Here is a 21961-nt window from a genome sequence, read left to right as displayed (position 1 = left end):
ACTTATAATTATTAATCAGTCTGTACAGGTGGGTAATTACCGTGCTCAAGGATACTTCAGCTGGATGTGGGATTTAAACCTGCAACTTTTGGGTCCGATGGCAACAGCCGTAACCACTACACCAGCAGCTGCCTTGGTTTGTGTTTCTTTTCATAATATCTATGATTTTGTTCAATAAATGTCAGGGCTGAGGCTATAAAACATGTACGGCTGAGAGTGAGAACTGTGTGCGTGAGTCCAGGATGAACACGGGTCCAGGATGAGCAGAAGTCCAGGGTGAGCTGTGAACCAATGTCACGAACCGCCAGATGGCAGGACTCTTCATTCGATCGCAAACACAACTCCAATACTTCCCGTCGTCATTGATTGAAGTTAAAGAATTTACATTTCTGTGTTTTCACAGATTGTTGAAAATACATTCCGACGCAGATTACCTTTACATTTCGACCTGCAGTGCATTTACCAGCGCCTGTAAGTCATTTCTTTGAAAAACAGCCCTCCGGTGTGACACCAGCTTCTGGAATATCCTCTACGACCGAGCAGCTGGCGCTGCTGCATGAGCCAAACGCGCAACCGTGTGCAATGGCTGAAGTGCGTGCTGCTGGAACCCATAGAAGGACTTTCTTCTCTTCCAGTAAGACAAGATAGCAGCAGTACCACTAATACCGATATTGCGGTGGTCAAGGAATAACCTGAGGATGTGGCCTTTTCCGTCTTCCGTGTGCCTCTGACTCGCCCCCAGCCACCCGTGGATGGTGATGGAAACGCAAGACCATGCGATGAGCACTGGATGATTAAACCATTTCCTCATCTAGCTGACGCTTTTCTCCGGAGCAGCTTTCAGCGTTCAACTACCTACAATTAACTGCCCGTTTATAAAGTCGGGTAATTTTTTTTTTTTTACCGTGCTCAAGGGCACTACAGCACGAGGTGGGATTGAAACCTACAACCTCCTTACCTAATGGCAGCAGCTCTGATCGCCGCATTGCTGCCCCAAAAAGACCCCCCTGAGCGGACACACTTCTCACCATGTGGGGCCAAGGGCACTGGGTTGGAGGTGCGAGAGGAGCTGGCATGGGCTGTAGTGATCCTTCCCCAGGTGCACCTTCCAAAACATTGCCATGTTTTTTTATTTACCTTCCTTCCTACAATCATGAACCCAGAACAGATCCAAAGCGACTCGCTTTGCTCCTGCTCTCCAGACCCACTGGGAGACATTGCGTTGGGGTCGGCATTTACTAGAGAGCGCACGACCATGGGACAAGAACACAAGGTGGTGTATGAAACGGAATGAAAAATTGATTTTTTTATATCAGATATATTGCATATAATGAAAATGAAAAAATATTGTCGTACAGGCAAATACATTTACATATTGTGCTACGGTTATTAATTTTTACCAAAGCCCTGAGACACTGGAAGGGTTTTACTGTGTTATTATTCTAAGCATTGAAATAAATAAGGGGAAGGAATTCAGAATATAAAGGCATAAAAAGAGCAAAGGTGGTTTATTGTACGGTGTTGCACTTTGAATAGCAGGATGGGATTATATTTGACAGGTTTGTCACGTCTTCTGGGAGAACGCGGACGAAACTGAACAGCAAACTCCAGCATGAGGGGACTCTCGCTTGTCGCGGCACTGTCCGTTCGGAGCTGACTGGCACAAGTCTCCACGTGGCCGGAGGTAACACGGGCGGTCCGGGGCGTGGTGGGGCGCTCTGGGTCGGGATCTAGGGGGTGGGGTCTGGGCGAACACGTGCGGGCAGAGCCAGGGAGCTACTCCTGATCCTTTTCCTCTCCATGCGTGATGATGTGCACCAGGTTCTTGTAATCCAAGTTGCCAGCAACATCTGGAGGGAAGGCCGTGAACATCTGTTCCATCTGACAGGAAAGCGAGAGCAAAGTTCGCTGAGTGCCACCAGGCGTCACAAAACACTGAACAACAGCATAGTGTTGCGTCTCACAAATTTGACTTATAAATTGCTATATGACTTAAAAAAAAATATTCTAATGCTGTGTGACATTGTTTCCCATGTGAAGAGCTTTTAAGAAGCACGTGTTGGGTGTTTGCGACCTTAAGGTCAACCTCATTGGTCATCGTATCGAACGATGCTGCTCTCCGGTGAGTAGTTATTGTTTTTTGTGCATTGTTTCTTGCACGTGGCTCCAGGTGTGTTGGGATGAGCGACGCGCCGTGAAGTGTGGTGCGGTCGCCTACCTCTTCTGAGGAGAACCGGTCCGCTTGGGTGGTCAGCATTTCGGTCACGCTGGACAGGGATGAGGAAGCGCACAATGAGCGTGTCGCTGAGACCGTACACCACGGACAACGTAAATGGGTAACGGAGAAGTGCCAACTTACTAATCTTTCTTTAGGAATCCTTTGCCCTCGGGGTCGAACACTTTGAAGGCGTTGAGGATTGTCTCCTCGGGGTCGGCGCCTGCGGGAACGGAGGCTCGTGTGGATGCCTGGCACCAAGGCGTGTGCTCACCATGTTGGGGGGGCCTTAACTACTTTCCCTGCCATTGCTGGACCTGGACTGGATGTTGGGGTTCTTAACAAACACCCCCCGCAACAGCAGAGCTGTTCTTGTTCAGCATCTGACAGACCTCAGGCACCAGTAGAGACACCGACGAAGCAACGTGAACAGAACTTTTCGGGGTCTCCACACAGGAGCTCGTTAGCTTTCCAAGCTTTTTTTTTTTATTTTTGTGCCACCCACCTTTTAGCTTCTCGCCAAACATGGTCAAGAAGACAGTGAAGTTTATGGGGCCCGGGGCTTCCTTCAGCATCTCATCGATCTCCTCCTGCTTCACGTTGAGACGACCTTCGCAAAGCCAAACAGCCATTAAATCGCTGCACAGCAAGGATACGGATTTCCTGCATTTGAGCAGCCGTTCTCCGTGCCGTTTCAAACTGTCCTTCAGTAAAGATGTCCTCCTGTATTCGTGTGTAGAAGGTCTACCTGCACTCAAAGAGTCGTACCTTCTGTAAACACAAAACTGCATTTGAATTGGACGCCTCCACCTGATCTGACACGGTAACGATGCGGTTTGCGGAGGGCAGTACAATCCATACCCAGAGCGGCGAAGGTGTCCCTCAGGTCATTCTTGTCAATGAATCCATCTCTGTTCTGATCCATAATGGTGAAGGCCTACGCAAAGGAACGCGAGGAGACGCTCATGACTTGGTTGGCCAAGGCAAACAGACAGGTACCATGCGGCACAAGCCGACGGCTGGGCTCACCTCCTTGAACTCCTGGATCTGGGCCTGTTCGAACATGGAGAAGACGTTGGAGTTGGCTCCCTCCGCTGCTCTCTTCTTTGCCTTTTTTGGAGCCTGAGGTGGTGCGTGCGTTATGCGCGTGTGTGCGAGAGTGGGACAGAACGGGACGGAGAGCTGTTAGACAGATTACCGCAGTACAGTACGCCTGCGTCCACCAAAGCCTCTTTCATAGCTCTCCTGCCCGGATCTCTCACTGCAACTGGGCTGTGGTCAACGCACCTGTGGTTTTCTAAAGAATCCCTTGCAGACCTGTGTCCCTAAAACGGACAAACAGATCAGAAAATGATGTTTCGTAATTTACGCTTAGTGCTACGGGACATTCTGCAGCGTTTGCCGTTTTCTTCGGACGCTTCTCCTCGCGGACGTTCGGTTGACGTTTAATGTCGGCGCAGAAAACACCAACGGAACTTCTCAGCCCTCGGCCTAAATTGACCCCCCCCCCCCCCCTCAGAAAATAGGGATTTTTTTTGATCATATGTAAAAATTCAAGGTTCTCAAGTCCCAGAGGAAATGTTCCCATTCTAGCCGCTTCCTCTCCTCGTCCAGCAAACGGATCCTCGGGAGCTTTCATGTTGTTCCGCGCAGTCCGAAGCCATCAGCTCCCGCGCCGGATTAAGCTGTCTGGGCCGGGGGTCGCAGACCGATCGTCTTCTGCACCTCGCTTGTGGATTAAGTGGCGGCGGGTGGGCGGCGCGGAGAAAAGGCCACTCTATCAAAGCATTAGTCACATCTCTCTTTCGATGAAGTGGCTCTCCAGAAGACCCCCTGTCATCATTATTAGACCTAGGAATGCTGTGTGTGAGCCGGTGGGGGGAGGGGGGGGCACAACTGTCCACACAAGGTCTTTGAAGGTCATTCAGTTAGGATTAAATGTTTTTTGTGGGTATCTGCCTATTTTAAGAGGAAGACGAGGGCTATTTAATGGTTGCACATCGAACCCCTTTTTATCCAGTCATCTAAGATAAAGGGTTATGGAGGATCTGCTTCTAATCTTCACTGTAACGATTCAAAAGTGCTGCAGAGTGCAGCTTCAGGAGTGGACGAGTGGAGTATTTTTAAATCCGGAAACTCCATTGCATGCGTAGGTGATGACAAATAAACGACCGAATTATGACGAGGAAGGACATGGCTTACAGGAAGCCCACATTTACCACGTCGAGGCGCAGACTACTTTACTAGAAGCGCTCATGATTTCCTTGTAAACCGGAGCGTTTCACTGACAGCGATAGAAACGTGGCGGCTCCTTCACCAATACGTGGCTCCGACTGTTTTTTTTTTCGGAGACGGACGATCGAGAGGAAACTGACTCGAGAAGACACAGAACCGGTAGGTCACGGAGGCACAAACGCAAGGTTCCTCTATGTCCCCTGCAATGGTGACACGTGCCGTTAACTAGCAGTGTTGGCACCTCCTCCTGAAGCTCCATCGAACCCTAACCCTAACCCCAAAGGCGTACCTTTCGAAACCAGGCTCCGGAAAACCCAAAGCCCCCCCATGGTGACACGAAGGCTGACGGTCCACCCTCTCTTTGACCGGAGCTCTGTTGCAGTGGATGCTGAGCAGCGCAGCGGATCCCGAGAGTCACTTACCATATCTGACGCTGAGCTGTACAAGAGAAAAGAAAAACTCCCAAAACGCGTCTCGGCAACAGGGGATGTGCGAAGTGCCTTATGTACCCCTGCCCCTCCCACCCCAGCACCTGTCTCCACTCACCCCCCTGCCCATAATGAGTCGATATAAATAAACCATGCCTTCTTTAGGAAGTGGCAGGTAAGCGATGGCCTCTGTCTCTTGCGCTATTGTCAGCGTGCTGCGTGGAATAACAGCGGTTTAGAATGACAGCCCTGGAAAGGAAGGTTACAGGAATGGCACGGTCGACACCCCGTCCATACCCCCCTCCCACTCTTCTTTACCCGCTTTAGAAAAGCTGTAGGGTCGACCGATGACCTGGCGTCGGCCTTTCGCGGTCCCATGGCAGAGACGGTGCCCAACCAGTCCCCCCAAAGGAGCCCTATTTCAAGTACGGCTGTGGGGGGCGGAGAGTATTGTTAAGTTACAACAGGCCCCATACAACTTGGCACGATGCAAAGGTGACCTCAGGCCTGCCAGATTGGTAGTGATACTGATTTTACAGGCAGCAAATGAAATGCTGAATATAGACCTCGCCATAAAATACATGAATCTAATTTAATTGTTTACTAAGTCATTCGGGAGATAGTGCGGTAAATGCGGCGAAAGTTGCTGCTCTGAGTTGAAAATTTGCCGCATCCCACCCGCAGATCCCCAGCCTGAAATGGTAAAGCACTGGATTTCTGTGAGCCCAAGAGGACGATGCATTTCTACACGACTCGCGCTGCGTCGTCGATCGAGATGTGAAGTCCAGGAGGCAACGGCTTCCGACGTAAACCTGCACGATCTTCGGGAACCCGGGACCAAGGTCTTTGAGGGTTGTCTTTGACAACCCAGGACCCCTTCGCAGGTCATACCACTGTTTTTGTTATGTATTTGTTCATCTGACAAATAGCACAGTGGTGTCCAAACTGATAATAATGATAAAAAATATCACTTATTTGTAGACGTGGATTTTTAATCACCATCATTCTTAGGTAACTTTTTAGAATACCACAATTCTCTGCTCAAGGGGACACTTCCTTTACTGGCACTGTTTGAGTCCAAGGTGAAATAATCCATTTTCAAAACGACTCTGGTGCAGTGATTTTTAATTATAGCACTGCAGAATACTGTCGCGTTACTTCTTGTAGGACCAGTTGGTCAAGGGTTTAAATCCCAAACTGGCTGAAGTGTTAACTGTACAAGTAATCATGCATTAAGGCATATGATGAGCAGGGGGTCAGCAGTGTCTCCTGTTTGCCAAAACGGATTATTTGTACTCATGACCCCCATCTGCCTCCAGTATATTATCACCAATTAACGGTGTGGTTGCTCTGCCACACTCTCCAGTTGCATTGAAGGTTCGAGGAATCCAAATGTCCAATTCCACTTTGTGATCGCTGGTCTTAGGAGCACTCTGCGCCGTGTGCAAATCTTCTGGATGTTTCTAGTTCGTCTAGTTCTTGATCCACGCAGGTGGCCCCTCTCGGCTGGTTCCGGAAGCAAAATAAGACCAAAGATGAGAGAAAGAGGCAACTCCTGTAAGAAATCTAGTGCCTCACTTCTGAACAAGTGCTCAGCACCCTGCCTGGTCACTTTCACCTGCTGTTTTTCTCTCATCGCTCAGTATCACCATTTATTTCCAAGGAAAACTTTCTTCCTGGCTTTACGTTGAAACAATTTGCTTGTAAACAATTAAATAGCCATACATTAAGCTCTGAGGTGCCACTTGGAAAATAATACCATACTTAGCACGTGTAGTTTATTTTAGACACCTGTCCAGGACTCCACAAGGACGATAAAGAGAGTCTACAGAAAGATAAAGACCAACACTAAATTTTGGGAGCCAACTACGGAAATTCTGACATGAGATTTATGAATTAATTAATTATAATTAAATTAATGAATACATATCTGTATTAAATGTTATGAATTCCTGTATGCCTATATTAACCTGGTGGTTCATTTAATAAACTCAGTGTCCTTTTGAGTTTATTAACAATAAGTCGCCACACAGCCAATAATGAAGGGTGTAGTTTATCTTCTAATTTACTCCTTTCCTCTCTGGTTACCCATCTGTGCAGTCTTGGTTATATATAACTGAAGCAATTTCTGAAAAGTCAAACCTTTTTTTTTTTTTAAAAAAAAAATTTTGTTCCAGTAAGAGGTAAAATAGGCATTGGTCGGGTAAGAAACTGGTAAACTGGAGTCAGTGTTGTGGGTCAAGGGCGTAACTGGGAAGACAAGTTGATATTTGATGTTTTCATTTATTCCAGGCGCTTAAAATCCAGAAGACAAAGGAGCGCACTGAGCAAGAGATGAAAAACTTCAAGCAGAGACAGACGATGTCAGAACTCTGAGCTCGGCTGCTCCGGCCAGCCTGACAACGTCCTTCTGCTCCACTGTTCTTGCAGCTGTCTGGGATCTCTGGGTTATTTTCAGTTTAAGGCATAAATAGCAGCTGTTTCTTTGCTTTGCGTGCCTTTGTGTGCAAGCAATTGTTAGCCAAGGCAGATGTCTGTCTATACACATACTTGTATACATACATACAGACATACACACCCATATGGGCTGAAACCACTTGGCCTGGGGGGGTCGCGGCAAGCCGGAGCCTAACCCAGCAACACAGGGCGCAGGGCTGGAAGGGAGGGGACACACCCGGGACGGGACGCTAGTCCATTGCAGGGCACCCCAAGCAGGTCTCGAACCCCAGACCCACTGGAGAGCAGGCCCTGGCCAAACCCGCTGCATCACCGCACCCCCCAGATACACACCTTTAGCCTGATTTATGAGCATAATTTATCGTAGAGACATGCTCATAAACAGAAATCGAGGGCTTAAATTACCTTTAATTGCAAAGTGAGAAGTTATAACATGGTACCAAGCCAAAAAAAATCTACAAATTTCTCACCCAAATTGTTAAATTATCACTTGATTACACATACAAGAGCGCACTTCAATACTTAATCGCTGGTTGTCATAACAGAACGTAACAAAGCAGTGCTCCTAGTCCGTAACCTGTCATTTTTGAGCTATTTCATGAAGCACAACTGGAGTGGAAACAATACACTATGAACATTATCAAAAATATGGGTGTAATACGATACTGAATGTTTAATTGAAAAAAGAGAAATAAATGCATGAAAAACATGCTAAAATCTCTTCTTTATGAAAAGCTTATAAACTGTCAACCAGGCAAGACATCTGGTATGGGTGTTCCTGGCATGCATATTCCTCCATAGGTAAGGAGTTCGATTTCTAAGATATCACTTAACTGCAACATAAGTTGCCTTGAAATCATCTTTCATTTATCCATAAAATTCCATAGAGTCAAAAATTCACAGAGCCTGAAATTTTCTAAATTCTGGGAGTGACACCAACCCTAGTGATCAGGCAGACAAAGCTGGCAAAAAAGGGGCAACCGAGAGAAGAAGGGAGCGCGCGTGTGGGTGGACGCGAGTTCGCGACCCCTGCATCGCGGAGCGGGAAATAAAAGTGAGCACGAGGGGGCGCAGAGAGACTTTTCGGATTGAACTAACGACGGGGAAAGGGGTTCAAACGCGCTCGTGAATTCGGAAAAGTTGCTTCAGTGAGACAGTCGAGTGAATAAAGCACGTGCGGTGTTCCAATAAATTAATGAGACCTGGAATGTTCGAGAAAGATGAACGGTAGGAACAATCTCAGTGGCGCTGGTGGATATGATGATAGAGTTTTTGTGTAAGGGTCAAGATCTGAGGCCAACAGACTTTAATTTTGTGTCACTACATTTTATATCATGTCATTAATATTTTAATTTATGTAGTTCTTTAAATTTGATTTTTGGAAAGCCGCGGCAGAGCTGTGTTACATTTGATGCGAACGATGTGAAATCAGTTTCTGGAAACACAAACTAAATCGCAGCCCCACTTCGTCCGGACTGCGGCTGGAAAAATACTCATCATTCATACTCATACTGTACACGTTTTTCGCAGCTCACTCGTGATCTCATACATAATATCGCACGCACTAGTTTGTGGTGTTACATTAACATGACTACAAGGCGGTGTAAATCCAGCCCCAGCATAAGTGTTTCATGTATCTGCTGTTATTATAACGATGCGTTACAATGTAGCCATAGGCGCACACGGTACATCAGTGATGATCACGCTGCGCTGCAAATGAACATAAAAATAAAAATGATTCTTTACGTTGGCCGAATTGCACATCACATCTCGGGGGGGGGGGGGGGATGAAGAGGCGCGTGGGGATAAACGCAGGTTAAATGTCTGAAGCGCGTGTCGTGTCGGTTCTCTGCGCCGAACTCTGCTGCGTGTGCAGCTTTAACGCGGATCCATTATCGCTCCGTCTCCTCTTCCCAGACGGTATCGATCGGCACGTTACGTCAGTATCGATAAGTTTACCGACCCAAAGTCAAGTGCAAAAGCCCGGGACACGAACGAAGCTGGGGCGCGCGGCGCGCAGCCGACTGTCCGCTATATTTCGGCCGCTCCGCGCTCGCACTTCACTTGTGTCGAGTTTCTTTTCTTTCATGCAGCGTTTATTCGCGGTAAAGGCGCTTTTTTATGGAGACGAATCCAGCCCGTATATTTAGAGCAGCCGGGGAGCGAGCGCGCTCTCGTGAGCCTAAGATGGCCGCCGATGCGGGATCGATGTTTCAATATCGGGAGAAATTTGATCCGCGGCGCCTCCAGGTTAGTGCTGCTGTACGTTTTGCGGGGGAAAATGTGAAATGGCAGCGTCGTGCTGCGGGGACGCGATGTTCGTTCAGTTAAATTTGTTCACGCTTTTCCCACCGAGTTCTGCCGGGCTGCGCGCTGATCGTTACTCTGCTGAGTATCAGGAATTGATCCTGGGCTATTCATTGTGTCTTTGTTGGGTTCGGTCATCGATCGGTGCTGGAGAACCGACCGGGGGGGGCAGCGCTGGCGGGGGATGCGCCCGCTGTTTCCTTCCGCTGCGCTCGCGTTTCTCCTTCGAAAAGCCCGGTTCGGGAGCGTTTGTCCGCTTCCCCCCGCTCCTGTACGGATCATTTGAAACTTTTATGGCGTACAGACGCGCACTGTGACTGTTCACTTTTAAAACGCTCCTCTCTCCTCCGCGTTGCTCGTGTCGCGCTCGTGAACTTGTCTCGGTCGCCTCCGGAGCGCGTGCACTTCTTGCCGGATCGTCAGAAAATCGCGTCGGTGCAGCAAGTTTCCCCTCATGCTTCAGTTCTCGTGAGGCGTTGAATTAACTCAAAGTAATTTGAATAACGCTACTGCGGACTGAATGGACCAACTCCTCAGTGTTAAGTAAACTGGAGTGTTCTTCAGAGCTTTCTCTTAAGTTTACCGTGTTTTTTCTTGTACAGAAATATCGGAAGAATTAAGGTTCGCAGTAACTTGAAGTAGTCGGTGGTCGCTAATTTCCCTCGTCAGGAGTATGTCTGTCTTGTTCTATAGTTAACATTCGAGTTATGTGATTGTTTAGTGTAAGAGGAACAGCTAGAAAATATTATGCATGTTTAAAACGGTTCGTTCGTTCAGTTAATTTGTTCGCGATGACATACATCACCAGTGATACGTTGAGGATTTTTAATGAGCTTTAATGCTACGATATGGTGTAGCGCCGCGTGATTGATGCTGCGCTGCTCTGGGAGCGCGTGGAGCAGCCGGAACCGCACCGGTGGAGCTCGAGGCGGGTGGTTGGCATTCTCTGTTGCCCCCCCCCCCCGTTAATTGATGAGCTCGCAGTTCGGCGCGCTACTTTGATAAGGTCGCGGTTCTTTAATGAAATGTGTGGCGCGGCGCCGCGCTGTTTGCTCGCTGAGGCGATGCGAGGCTCCCAACCGAATTCATCATGTGTTTGTGTGTAAAATTGGCGCCTAAATGCTTGTGAACCGTTGCTAAAGGGGTAGTAGCGAGAGCGAAGGCATACGGTGTTTGTACAGCCGGCTGTTCCTCAGTGTTTTTAAAAAAAAAAAAAAAACAAAAAAACTGGTCAGGATTCGCGGGGGGTGCGCGAGGCACTCGGCGTCGGGGACGCGCGCTCCGGACACGTTCGTTCTCGCGCTCCGGACAGCCTGGGAATCCCGCTCGTTTCGCGCAATTCCTTCAGACTCGCGGTGGACTTTTCTTCGTCCACAAGCCGAGCGACGCGGCTGAAGCGTTGCGAGCTCAAAAACGTCGCGTTGAATAGAGCGGAAATCAAAATACATAGACAAAGTGGCAGGAAGAAAGGCCGTTCAAAAAAAAAAAAGAAAAAGAAAACACTTGTACTCGGCGTGTAATTCATCGAAATAACAATTAAAATGCCTTAGCCGCTAGTGACAGTCGAAATTCATTGTAGGTCGGTCTTCATTAAGTGCTGTTTTCACAACTACCCAAATGCAAAAGGAAATCGCTGTTAAAATGGGGGGGGGGGGAAAGCTGTGAATGGACTCCTGACACACGGTTTCCACCCTGACTCTCTGTAGCTGTTAGAGTCCAGAAAAGTGTCCAGAAGAAGTGATTGACATGGTGGCTCTGAGGCTTTCGAACTGTCTCGTCCACAGGTGACAATGGGGTAGACTGCTGACTTTAGACCCGAAGGTTGCCGGTTCGAATCCCGTTCTAGTACCTTGAGCAGGGTACTTGCCCTAAATTGCTTCAGTTACAGTACTCACCTGTGCAAATGAGTAAATGATTGTAAACTGCTTTGGAGGAAAGTATCAGGTAAAAGTAAATGTAGGGTTAGGATTGTATGAGTCTCTTTACTGTGACCAGACCAGCTCACGTGAGTCACTGGGTGGATGGTGAGGTATATCGAGGTGCATGGCGGTACATCTGCCTGGTTTCCGAGTTCTGTACAGAATACCAGGTTGAAGTTCAACTGAAACTCTCTAAACTCTCCTTAGGCCATTGTGGCTCTTGGAGACGGCTTTTAACTTTGCTTTTATGCACACCCTAGAGTGGGTACCATCTGCTCTCCCACCTGAGCAAAATGACTGGCTTTCTTCATGTTCGGGTAAATTGGCTGCATTTTATTCCACCGCTCTTCTATGGCAATAAGTATGTTTACGTTGCATGTACTCATTTCGCTGATGCTTTTCTCCAAAGCGACTTTCGCCGTTAAAACGATTTACAATTATTTATCCATTTATACAGCTGTGTAATTTTACTGGAATAATTTAAGTACCTTACTCAAGGGTTCTATGGCCAAACCTGCAATCTTTGGGTCCAAAGGCAGCAGCTGTAATAGTTAAGCTACTAGCTGCCCCAATGTTATATTTTTAAGTTTAACTTAATGTATTGATAATTTGATAGTATGTTAATGCTTAAGTACATAAGTACTAGCAGACTGAATTTATTTAGGAGACGCTTTTCTTCAAAGCGCCTTCCAATGAACTCTGTGTAGTGTCATCACCCCACACACCTTATTCACCGTGGTCATTTATGCTGCTAGATACACTACTTACACTGGGTCACTCATCTATGCATCAGTGGAGCTCTCACACAGATCCACTTATTCAAATTATTTTAATTGTTAATTGGAGAAATTTAAATGCTAATGAGATGGTTTTACCAAAATTGATTTATTTCTAGTCATATTTCTAGCATTGAAATGCTGTTGTAACTGGAGCAGTGCAGGTTAGGTACTTGAGCCGGGCTTGTTTAGGGACTTGATAAGACAAGATTTGAATTAAGAATTCTCAACCTTATGCACTATACCACCTGATTTCCTAGATCTCACAATATAATCCATTTTTAAACACGATTTAAAAAAAATCTATTTTAAGATGATTTGGAATCAGTTGTGGTGTCTAAAGGATTCAATAGCAGCATCTGACACTTTACTGTTCTGTCCCCTTATCCAGCTTTGTAAGTGCATCTGTAAATGTCACTGTAGACAAGTGTGTGCAAAGGAAAAATCATCCGTAACACACAGGTGACCAAATTATGGGTTTTTTGGGTCTTTCTTGAACAGCCGCTGTTCTTTGGCGGAAGTGTTAGCCACACTTGGGTCCTTTAACTGGCCCTCCCCCCCACAAGTGCTTAATGGGACCATTGCTCAGGTAATTGTTCAGCACAAGCAGATGGTGGTAAGGACGGGTCAGGGGCACGTACCCAGGTGGCACTGCCAGGCTGGTGCTGATGGGCTGGTTAGTAGGGTTCCAGCCTGGGGAACTGTTGTGCCATATGGGCAGTCTGGATGGGGGTTGGATGTAGGAACCCTGATGGGATACGGTGTGTGTCTGCAGTGATGCACATCGGGGGTTTCCACCTGCTTTTGGGGGATGTGTTCCGTGTAGCTTTGTGTGTCTCCCGTGAGTGTGAGCAGTGCATTCGGTCCTGGATCCTATACAGGTTGGAATGTGTTCAGTCCAGGACCTCATGAGTGAGGAAGTCTGCTGTGCTGAATGTGGAGCTCTAATATGATGCTCCAGTGCTCCTGGATTTCATCACTTCCCCAAGAGCTCCACAGTTGTTCTTTCTCTTGCAGTCAAATGGTTTCTTCACCGCAGTGTGACTGCGCACTGGGAGAGCGAGGACGTCACGCTTTTCTGGGAGCGCTCTCGCACGACGGCAAGTGATAGCATGGCTGTTGGATTGAGAGAGAGAGAGATGGGGGGGGGGGGGACCTGGCACAAGCCATGCTACTACTTGCCAGTGTTGGAAATGCCATCAAAGCTCCAGCCACCCCCACTGCCCCCCCCACCTCAGCCTTCTGTGTCATCACCTCACTCTGCCCTGTGCTCACACCCCAAATGTCAAATTGCCTGTGAAAATGAGCTTTGGTTTCCCATCCTTGTGGGAAGTGGAGAAGAAAAGGCCAGGCAATGCGAGTCGCCATGGAAACCATCAACAATGTGCAGCAGGGGTGGCCCTGTGAGACCACACACATGCATACGCACTTGGATTTGCCCTCATTTATAGAGGCCCCAGTGAGGCCCTCCATGGATCTGGTCACTGTTGTGTGTCTACCTAAGTAGCCCTGCTTCTTGTGACTTCTCAGTCATCTTAGTGACTGACAGGCACCCCATCCCCCCCTTGTCCCCTTCTGTACCTGTCCCTTTCACTGTATACCTGGTGTTTCAGTTCCTCCCCTTAATGGAGTGGAACACGGGGATTGTGATGGCGAGAGTATTTGGTGATGTTGATTGATGACTGATCATAAACTAAATTAACAGATTTTCAGTCCGAAGCTCTTGACTAAAAGTGCAATTTACTATTCAGTGGCGGTGTTACAGTGCATATCAAGTCAAGTGGCTTTGTCATTTCAGCCGTATACAGTGAAACAAAACAACATTCCTCCAGGATCTAATTCAACTACATTGTTTCCCCTGTTTATAAAAGTGGTTACCTCGCTGAAATTTAATTATTTTCTGTCTGAGTAAACCTTTACGGTGTGGTTGCTCTAAGGCTTGAACATGCGACCTTCTGGTCACCAATATTGTTGAATGCTGCGTGGATGTTAAAGGTGAAATTAACGAGGTCCATAGTGTAATCTGGTATCTCATGGTACTTGAATTTATTTCTGGAATAAGTGTCACCCACCATTCATTTACAGAAAAAGGTAACAATAGATGAAGTTGCTAAGCAGCAGGAGTTTATTTGGACCTTTCAGTGGTCCATTGAGGGGGACCTTTTTCTTGGTGGCTCTCCTTGGCATATAGCCTGATGTGGTCCATATGTGGCACAGAGAGGTTGGAGGTTTGCCCGGTTGTTGGGATCATACCGCATGTGAGCCGTTTTTTTACTCTGCGGACGAACTGTGGAACAACGTTGGCTTGGATGGCGAAGAATTTCTCCTTTCCTGTCTGTCGGTGCGGTCTTGTGTCGTTCGGCCGCCGGCAAATGGAAGCTGATAGCTCCGGTAAATGGAGCTGTATCCTGCGGAGCGCTTTCCTCTGAAGTGTATTAAATGTCAGCATCATCGGGAGGAGCGGAAGCCAGCTTGAACACTAAGAAGGCTAGCCTCGTCCCCGAAATTGGTTCGAAGTAGACGTCAAAGTGCCTTCTGCTGCAGGCAGATGAGTGGAATCGTAAGCCGTTATCTGCATATGCTTGTGGAGAAGTGAAGTACGGAGAATTTCGTAGTGGCTTCTTATAAGAGGAGGTCTCTTCTCCATGTAACTGCCTCTTTTTACAAAAAACAATGTTTTGATTTAACTTGGTGAGGTTGGAAAACCTTTAGAATTTCCTTCTCAGAAGGAAGGTTAGAACTACAGAATCAAGCAGAGATGCTTGATAATGTAATTCACCAGAAGCTCCTGCCTGGTTATTCCTTCAATGCCTTTTAATTTCATTTTATAACAAGAGAAGATAATCTGGGCAACTTTTAGTAGATATAGAGCTTCATCCCTCAGGTGCTGTTAATCCAAATCTTTGTCCCTAACCCTCGGGTTTTGTGCTCAAACTTCTCTTTTGCACTATCGGTTTTTTCATTTTACATTATTCTTCTGCGCAACTTTAAATATTAGTCGGTTAAGGGGCAAGGTTGTGTATAAAGGCTTTGATGGATTAACCTTTGGGCCCAAAGGTCACAGGTTTGAATCTTCTGCATGGTAATTGGTTCTAATGTTAGCGTCTTTTTTTTTTTTCTTTCAATATAGTTTTTCTCAACACCTCCCAAAGTAGACTTGCTGGAAGGGACCCTGCACTACCTTTGAAGGTAGTGGATGGGGGGGTGATGATCTGCCTGGCCTCTCAGACTTTCCCTTTCGGAGGGGTTTTGTTCTCAGTACCTGTTGGCTCTCTGATTGTGTCTGGACCTGTAGTATGTGTGCGATGTGCAGCCTGCCTGGGCTCAACGTGTGTGTTTGTGGTGGGCTTGTCCACCTTTCCGACTCTGCAGTGCGAGAGAGAGCTTCGTGGATCACATTCCACACCTCTTCGTTATCCACCACCTGTTTTATTGGACAGCTTAGAAAACTGAATGCATGTCGTTTCCAGCCTTCTGCTTAGCCCCCCCTCTCTCACGGCCCCCATGCCAGCAGCAGCTTGGGGGCATCAGCTAGGTGAGGCTCATGGGAAGCTGCTCAGCAATTCTCAGCATGGCTCATAATCTCTCCAGAATCTGCTGGATATTTACGTTTCCCGCAGTAGCGGATTTGTCTGGTTCTCTACAAGTGATCTGTAGCGTGTTTTAATTGCTCCTAAACATCTTAGCAGTTAAAGAAATTCAGTGGAACTTCAAATGAAATATTAAACAAAAGGGGGAAGAAATAAGGTTTTGTATTGTTCCTCTATCCTTCCCGTCTTATCCGTAATTGTAGCCCCCCCCACAGTATTTCCCCCACACAGGTACTGGAGTGTTTTTCCAGGGGATGGATTTAATTGCTCTTTGGGGAAGGCTTGGGGAAGATGGGCTCGGCTGTTTAATTAGCGAAGCCTGCCGGGATGAGCTTAATGCTACGTGATTTTGAGATTGTCTGATTGCTTGCGTCCCTGGAGATTTTTCTTTTTTCCCCCTCTCTCTCCCCTCTCCACACTCACCCGCACTCTCAGCCAACTTCTTATTCTGCAGTGGCACTTTCGTTTAAAAGTGGCTTGATTAATGAGATTTTTGTCAGGAGAATTATTCTCATATTTTTATTTTTCTCTGAAAAACTTAAAACTTTAGGGGAAAAAATGATTGTCGAATTCTTTTGTTTTCTGTGCTTTAAAGTACAGTGGTTGTCAAGCCAACAATTTGCTTTTACTATATAGACCCCCCCCCCCAGACCTCTTATGCCTCCTCTGTGGTGGTCCAGAACACTCACTGACACCACTGAGGTGTATGTCTGGAGCTGGTTTCCTGGACCCTTATTGTGTCTTTGCAATCTCATGTCTCTCACTGGGAACCCTGATGGGGAAAGTGGCCAATATTGTCACACTGCCAGTCTACTCAGGGGGTCAGACTGTGTCCCAGGACCTACTGCCAGAAGAATCCAAGTGTCCCTTTTGAGAAGCGGGGGCAGTTCATTGAATTTACGGGCAGTGAATGACTGTAGGTCAGTCAGAAATGGATTAATTGGCTGGACCGCTCACTGGTTTCCTGTTGCGATGGGCCCCTTCTGCTTAGATTATTAAAGGATTTTTGCTTTGAAAGTAGTTAGTTACTTGGGTAACAAAGTATACACAACTTTACATCACCTTTATTATATGCCATACTCACTAGATTTTCTTTGCAGTGTTTAACCTTTTCATGAGCACTGAGCAATGAGTACCTTTGAAACAAAGCATGTGGGAGTGTGTGCTCCACAATGGGCCCCAGTGTTACTTTGCATTCAGCTCATTTACTCAGTGATGCAAAATATGAACATGTTGAGACAATCGTGTACACGGCAGCACGAGTTTCGTGTTATGCTGCTGTCGTTTACCAATCACCTATGAGCCAATATGTGTTGATATGTAAGAACTCCCTTAGCAGCAGAAACGATTAACATGGGGACTTGCAGCAGAGCCAGCCAATGTTATCGCGCAACAGATGTAGTGGTCGTCATTAGGTGTTATAGCCAAAAGCCAGAACTCAAAAATGAGATGTGCCATCAAACTGGGTCATATATTTTGTATGTCAAGGGCTACATTCAATGGTAAGTTGATCAGAGAGGGGGATATAAAAAGAATTACATACAGTATATAAAATTAATTTCTGAACATGAGGGTCTTAAGCCTGGATTTAAAGGTGTGTGTGTGTGGAGCAGCTGCGATATTTAGGACTTAGTTTTGCATTGGAGTTTATTTGCCTTTAAAAGATAAGGCAGGAATACCTATTTGGCATGTATAAGTGTGCACTGGCACAGGTAGAAAGAGCTTTATTGCTTTATACTGAACTACTGTGTGTGTGTGTGTGTGTGTATATATATGTGTGTGTGTGTGTGTGTGTGTATATATATATCTATATATCTCTCTCTCTCTCCCACAACTGGCTTTGATTTCCCATGTCATAGCTGTGACAGTTACAGCTGTACTTCAGCTATAATAGGGATGGGAATGCTTCATCCAAATTCCCCACTTAATTTGATGTTAATAGTTTAATGTACAAGTGGATCTCCAGGAACACATTATGTTCATTAAATTCAGGAAACCTGTAGTTACAGGTACGATATTTCATTGTAAAGGTTCAATTTATGACACGCATTATGAAGTACAGTTTTACACAAAATGTTACATTCACCTGCATGATTTTTAGGGGGCTTGCTAAGATTTTGGCAGAATGTCTCGACACTCTACGGCCATGTGCGTTGTTTCAAGGTGAAAATCACTGGGTTGATCATTCTGCAATTTAAGACACACCAAAATGATTTTTTTTTTTTTTCTTTTACATGATAAAATGTGAGTTAATGATGAATGTAAATGAGTTAGCTGAGTAAGCTTCAGTCACAATGACTGAAGAATCGCCCTTTAGGGCAGAACAATAATTCCAGATGACATGACATTGTCAATGGTACCAGCCTGTCACCGTGTGGCACATGTATGTGGGTGCGCCAGGGTTAATTGCGCCACTTTACTGCATTGCCAGAGTCAGCAGCTGTGGCCTTCAATGTTTGAAAAGATCTCTCACTTGATTGGAATGCCCCCCCCCCTTCCCGAAATGGATCAATTTTTAATCAACGAAGCATCTGGCTTCCGTCAATGCAAAGCAGCAGTCCGCAGCTGCATGGCCTGGCCTGGCGGATTTATTTACAGGAATGTTTGCTTCTCTCTTGGGAGAGACCCCTGGAGGAGAAGGGATGGGGATTGAATTAAGCACCGCCCACTTTCTAGCCACGCCCCCACAGATTACACGTCATCGCTCCTTGTTACAAATGTTTAGAAATCTTTTTTTTTTTTTTCTCAAGTTAAATATTTTCATCGGTGTTCTGTCTTTCAGAATTTGACTTGTGGAGGGGAAAAGACGTACACCTTCACATCCAGTTGCTGGTAGTAAAGTACAGTAAAACAGAGGCGGTGTTGGCTCATATTAGATCAGTTTGTTTCCACGGTGTTTATAGCTTGTGTGGTGTTTGAGTGTTGATAACAAGATGACACTTATTGTACATGTTTATAGGCTGAATTGAATAAATTTGTCTTCCTTTCTATGAATTTTGTACCCCTCCAGGGTCTGAGGCAGTTTCTTCCTCAAAGCTCCTTGTATGTCTCGGTGGGGTAAGGAGCAAATGGCCCGTTTCTGAATCTTGGTTGTGACCATTTATAGGTCTGCTTATATCATCGTTGATACCTTTCATCTACTTCTGATGAACGATGTGATGTCTGCCTACATTTGAGTTATTCAGAATTGAATTTTTTTCCATTTAAATTACCCTTTGAATGATGACATTTTACTTTTTTCCCCCGACCCCTTTTCCCCGCCTAAACCCCTCCTCCATCTGACGCTGGTGTTGCGCCTTCAGCAAATAGGCTTATTCTTGATTTCCTCAGAACTTTCTCTTGCCCAAGTGTCCTACTTTCAGTAAACCGGGCTAATTCATCCTACCTAGCTTTCTCATTAGGGAGGGAAAACAATTGAGTTAATTTTTGGCATTTTTTCCTATTTGACCAGTGCTAGTACTCTGTCAAATAGGGAATGTTAAAATACTTGTTTTCTTAGAAAATAGAACTAGATAATTACTGCTTAATACATGTTGGACTATATTAAGGGCATAACTTGTAACTTTCTGAATGGAATATACTGTATTTTTTTGGCTCCGAGGGTTGCCAGTTCGATCCCCCCCTCCCGCTGTGGTGCCCTTGAGCAAGGCGCTTGCCCTGCAGTTGCTCCAGTACCTTTCGTTGTGGCCCTGCAATGGACTGGCATCCCATCCAGGGTGTGCCCCCACCACTCCTACAGCCTTGCTCCCGATGTCTCCTCCGGCTCCCCGCGACCACACTCGGGACAAGCGGTTATTGCAGTTGGTTGGGTTTCTTGAGCTGAAAGTGGTGATATGTGAAGTAGTACCTCCACCTCTGAGACTGGAGCTGAGGGTTAAGGTGGCAGGGCGATGTTCATGTATGGAGCTCGAGCTGAGATTCCTCCACACGCCGTTGCTTTTCGATCTCTGCTTTGTAGAGTACATACTCCTGTAATGTATGTAGATGTTTGTATTTGGAAGATAAAAAAAGTAGTAGGAAGGCGATCAGGAATCGTCGATATTCTGAGTTTTATGCAGCTCCTTGTGTGATGAACATTGGTTCATATGGTGGAAAGAAACAAACTGCACTCAATCACGCGTCTGGGTTTGTCTCTTCTAATGTAATGAACACATTGTGTTTCCTGAGAGATGGACTTGGCTTTGGAGAAAAGAGTCTGATAAATGAATACCTGTAAGTGTAGAGAAGAATGATTTTGGGTCCATCTGTATTTCTGTACGGACAAACTCGCACCGTGGCTTAGTTCATCTATCTTTTGTGGGGTTTAAGCTCTTGTTGGCGCATCTTTCATGTCAACCATTGGCTGAATTAATTGCATGTTTAGTTTTTTTTCCTCACAGGTGAAACAGGAGGGTCTTTCCCGGGACTTGGTCTAGCTCAAGTTTGCACGTCCATGTCCTTGATCAGTTTCATCCTCCTTCCTTGTATGGTTACGTGTGTGATTTTTAGACATCTCCTTAAGTCTTGGACTGTAGCATTCCCCACTTGTGCATGGGGTTGGAGTTGCCATCGGTGCCATTTACCTGCTTAACATGTTGGGAGTGGAAATGAGTTGAACGTTCCAAGACCTTCAGGTCCTATTGGGGGGCGGCTGTAGGCGATCGGAGGGCGTGTTCATGAGGGGCCGGCTGCTCATTGGTCGGAGGTTAATTTCCATTGCGACCTGCTTGCCCTTTCACCAAGGGATGGTCTCCCGCAGGGAGACGGTATCAACTTCATCCATCCTTCTCACACCCGTGTTTCTTGGGCATCCGTGGGGGGGGAGGGGTCTGCCGGGTTTGGTTACTCGCTCCTTTACCGTCTCCCTCCCTTCGCCGCCCCCTGCATACAATCCAGTCTGCCGCTTCCATTTGTCTCGGCTACCTTCCAGAAATATAATTAAAAACTCATTTATTTCCAAGCGTGACAACTTTGAATTTCAGCGCTTCGAATCAAAGTGACACGAGGCATTAGTGGAGCGATGTTTGTAGCGAGGCGAAACGCCGCTTCTTTCCTCGGGTTCATTTCATATTCAGGGCTGGGTTTTAATAATAAAGCGCTTCTACCGTCTCTAATAAAGAGATAAAAAGCAGTTTAGTTCAACAAGCAGTGTCTTTTGCAGAAACTTGCATGCGGCGCAGGCACGTCCACACACTTCGCCACATAATGAAGGTACCAAGAAGCACTGCCAAAATCAGTGTTTTTTTTTTTTTTTTTTTTTTTTTTTTTTTTTTTTTTTTAAATTAAAAAACAAAAGTTATACTGAGTGTGTCTCATATGCAGGAACCCAATGACTCAGCCCGATTCTTTAAAAAAGGCAAGATATTGAATGCTACCCTTTATATTGTATTGCTCTATAGCGGAGTATATAGGTGTCCTTATGCTGCATCTGTAACTGATGCTGTAACGCATCTGTTTATAAACCAATTTTGGTGTTAAATATATGCAAAATTTTTCCCCAGTTTGGCAGATCTCAAGTTTTCAGTGTCAGACAAATGTAATGCATAAATTGTACGTTTGCTGAGATGTACGTCGCTTTGGACAAAAGCGTCTGCTAAATGAATAAATGTAAATGTTTCCGTTTTTAAAAAAATTAATAAGTGTTTTCTTCTCCAGTCTTGATGTGCAAGTGTGCTTGTAACAGCTAGAAAAGAAAGGATTGTGTCATTATTTGCACTTCTGCAAGGATGTTTCAGTGCTTTCATTGTGCTTAAGACACACACTTTCTGCTTTTTATTCCCCCCCCCCACTTAATTTTGTCTTTTTCCTGTTTATTGATTGACTCGTCTGTTGAAAGGTCAGTCCGGGGGGGAGGGAATGGGCATTTCAGCCCTTAGGGAAAGTAAGGCTAAAGCAAATGTAGGGGGGAAAAAAAGTCTCATGTCTGTGTGTCACCCATGAAACCTTAAGATATGCAAATATGAAGTTTTATTAATGCATACTTTATGAATTATGAATAAATAAAGCCACCTCGCGCCCGAGATTTCAAAGGTGTTCTCTGCACACTGGAGGAAAA

At 46.1% G+C, this 21961-nt stretch overlaps 2 protein-coding genes across 4 annotated transcripts in view; one reads left to right on the top strand and one right to left on the bottom strand.

The window, feature by feature from the left end:
• Positions 1 to 1511: 1511 nt before the first annotated feature.
• Positions 1512 to 3315, bottom strand: myl2a (myosin, light chain 2a, regulatory, cardiac, slow). Its single transcript, XM_018750317.1, has 6 exons — positions 3245 to 3315; positions 3077 to 3152; positions 2721 to 2825; positions 2360 to 2438; positions 2219 to 2267; positions 1512 to 1881 (listed from the first exon to the last, which is right to left on the bottom strand). Exons 1-6 carry the CDS (start codon positions 3278 to 3280, stop codon positions 1777 to 1779), a joined length of 450 nt encoding a protein of 149 aa, XP_018605833.1. The 5' UTR covers positions 3281 to 3315; the 3' UTR covers positions 1512 to 1776.
• Positions 3316 to 9402: 6087 nt separating this feature from the next.
• Positions 9403 to 21961, top strand: part of LOC108936260 (homeobox protein cut-like 2) — a 70291-nt gene continuing 57732 nt past the window's right edge. For 2 of the 3 annotated variants that reach the window (XM_018755566.2, XM_018755548.2), the window contains exon 1: positions 9403 to 9585. The gene's annotated coding sequence lies outside the window, so the exon portion shown is untranslated. The remainder of the gene's footprint in view (positions 9586 to 21961) is intronic. The other variant, XM_018755556.2, reaches the window with a different exon arrangement.

This window comes from Scleropages formosus, chromosome 6, assembly GCF_900964775.1.
Source record: "Scleropages formosus chromosome 6, fSclFor1.1, whole genome shotgun sequence".
In the NCBI taxonomy this organism is placed as follows: domain Eukaryota; kingdom Metazoa; phylum Chordata; class Actinopteri; order Osteoglossiformes; family Osteoglossidae; genus Scleropages; species Scleropages formosus.
The sequence above is the reverse complement of the archived record's forward strand: the minus strand, read 5'-3'. Positions and strand labels throughout refer to the sequence as shown.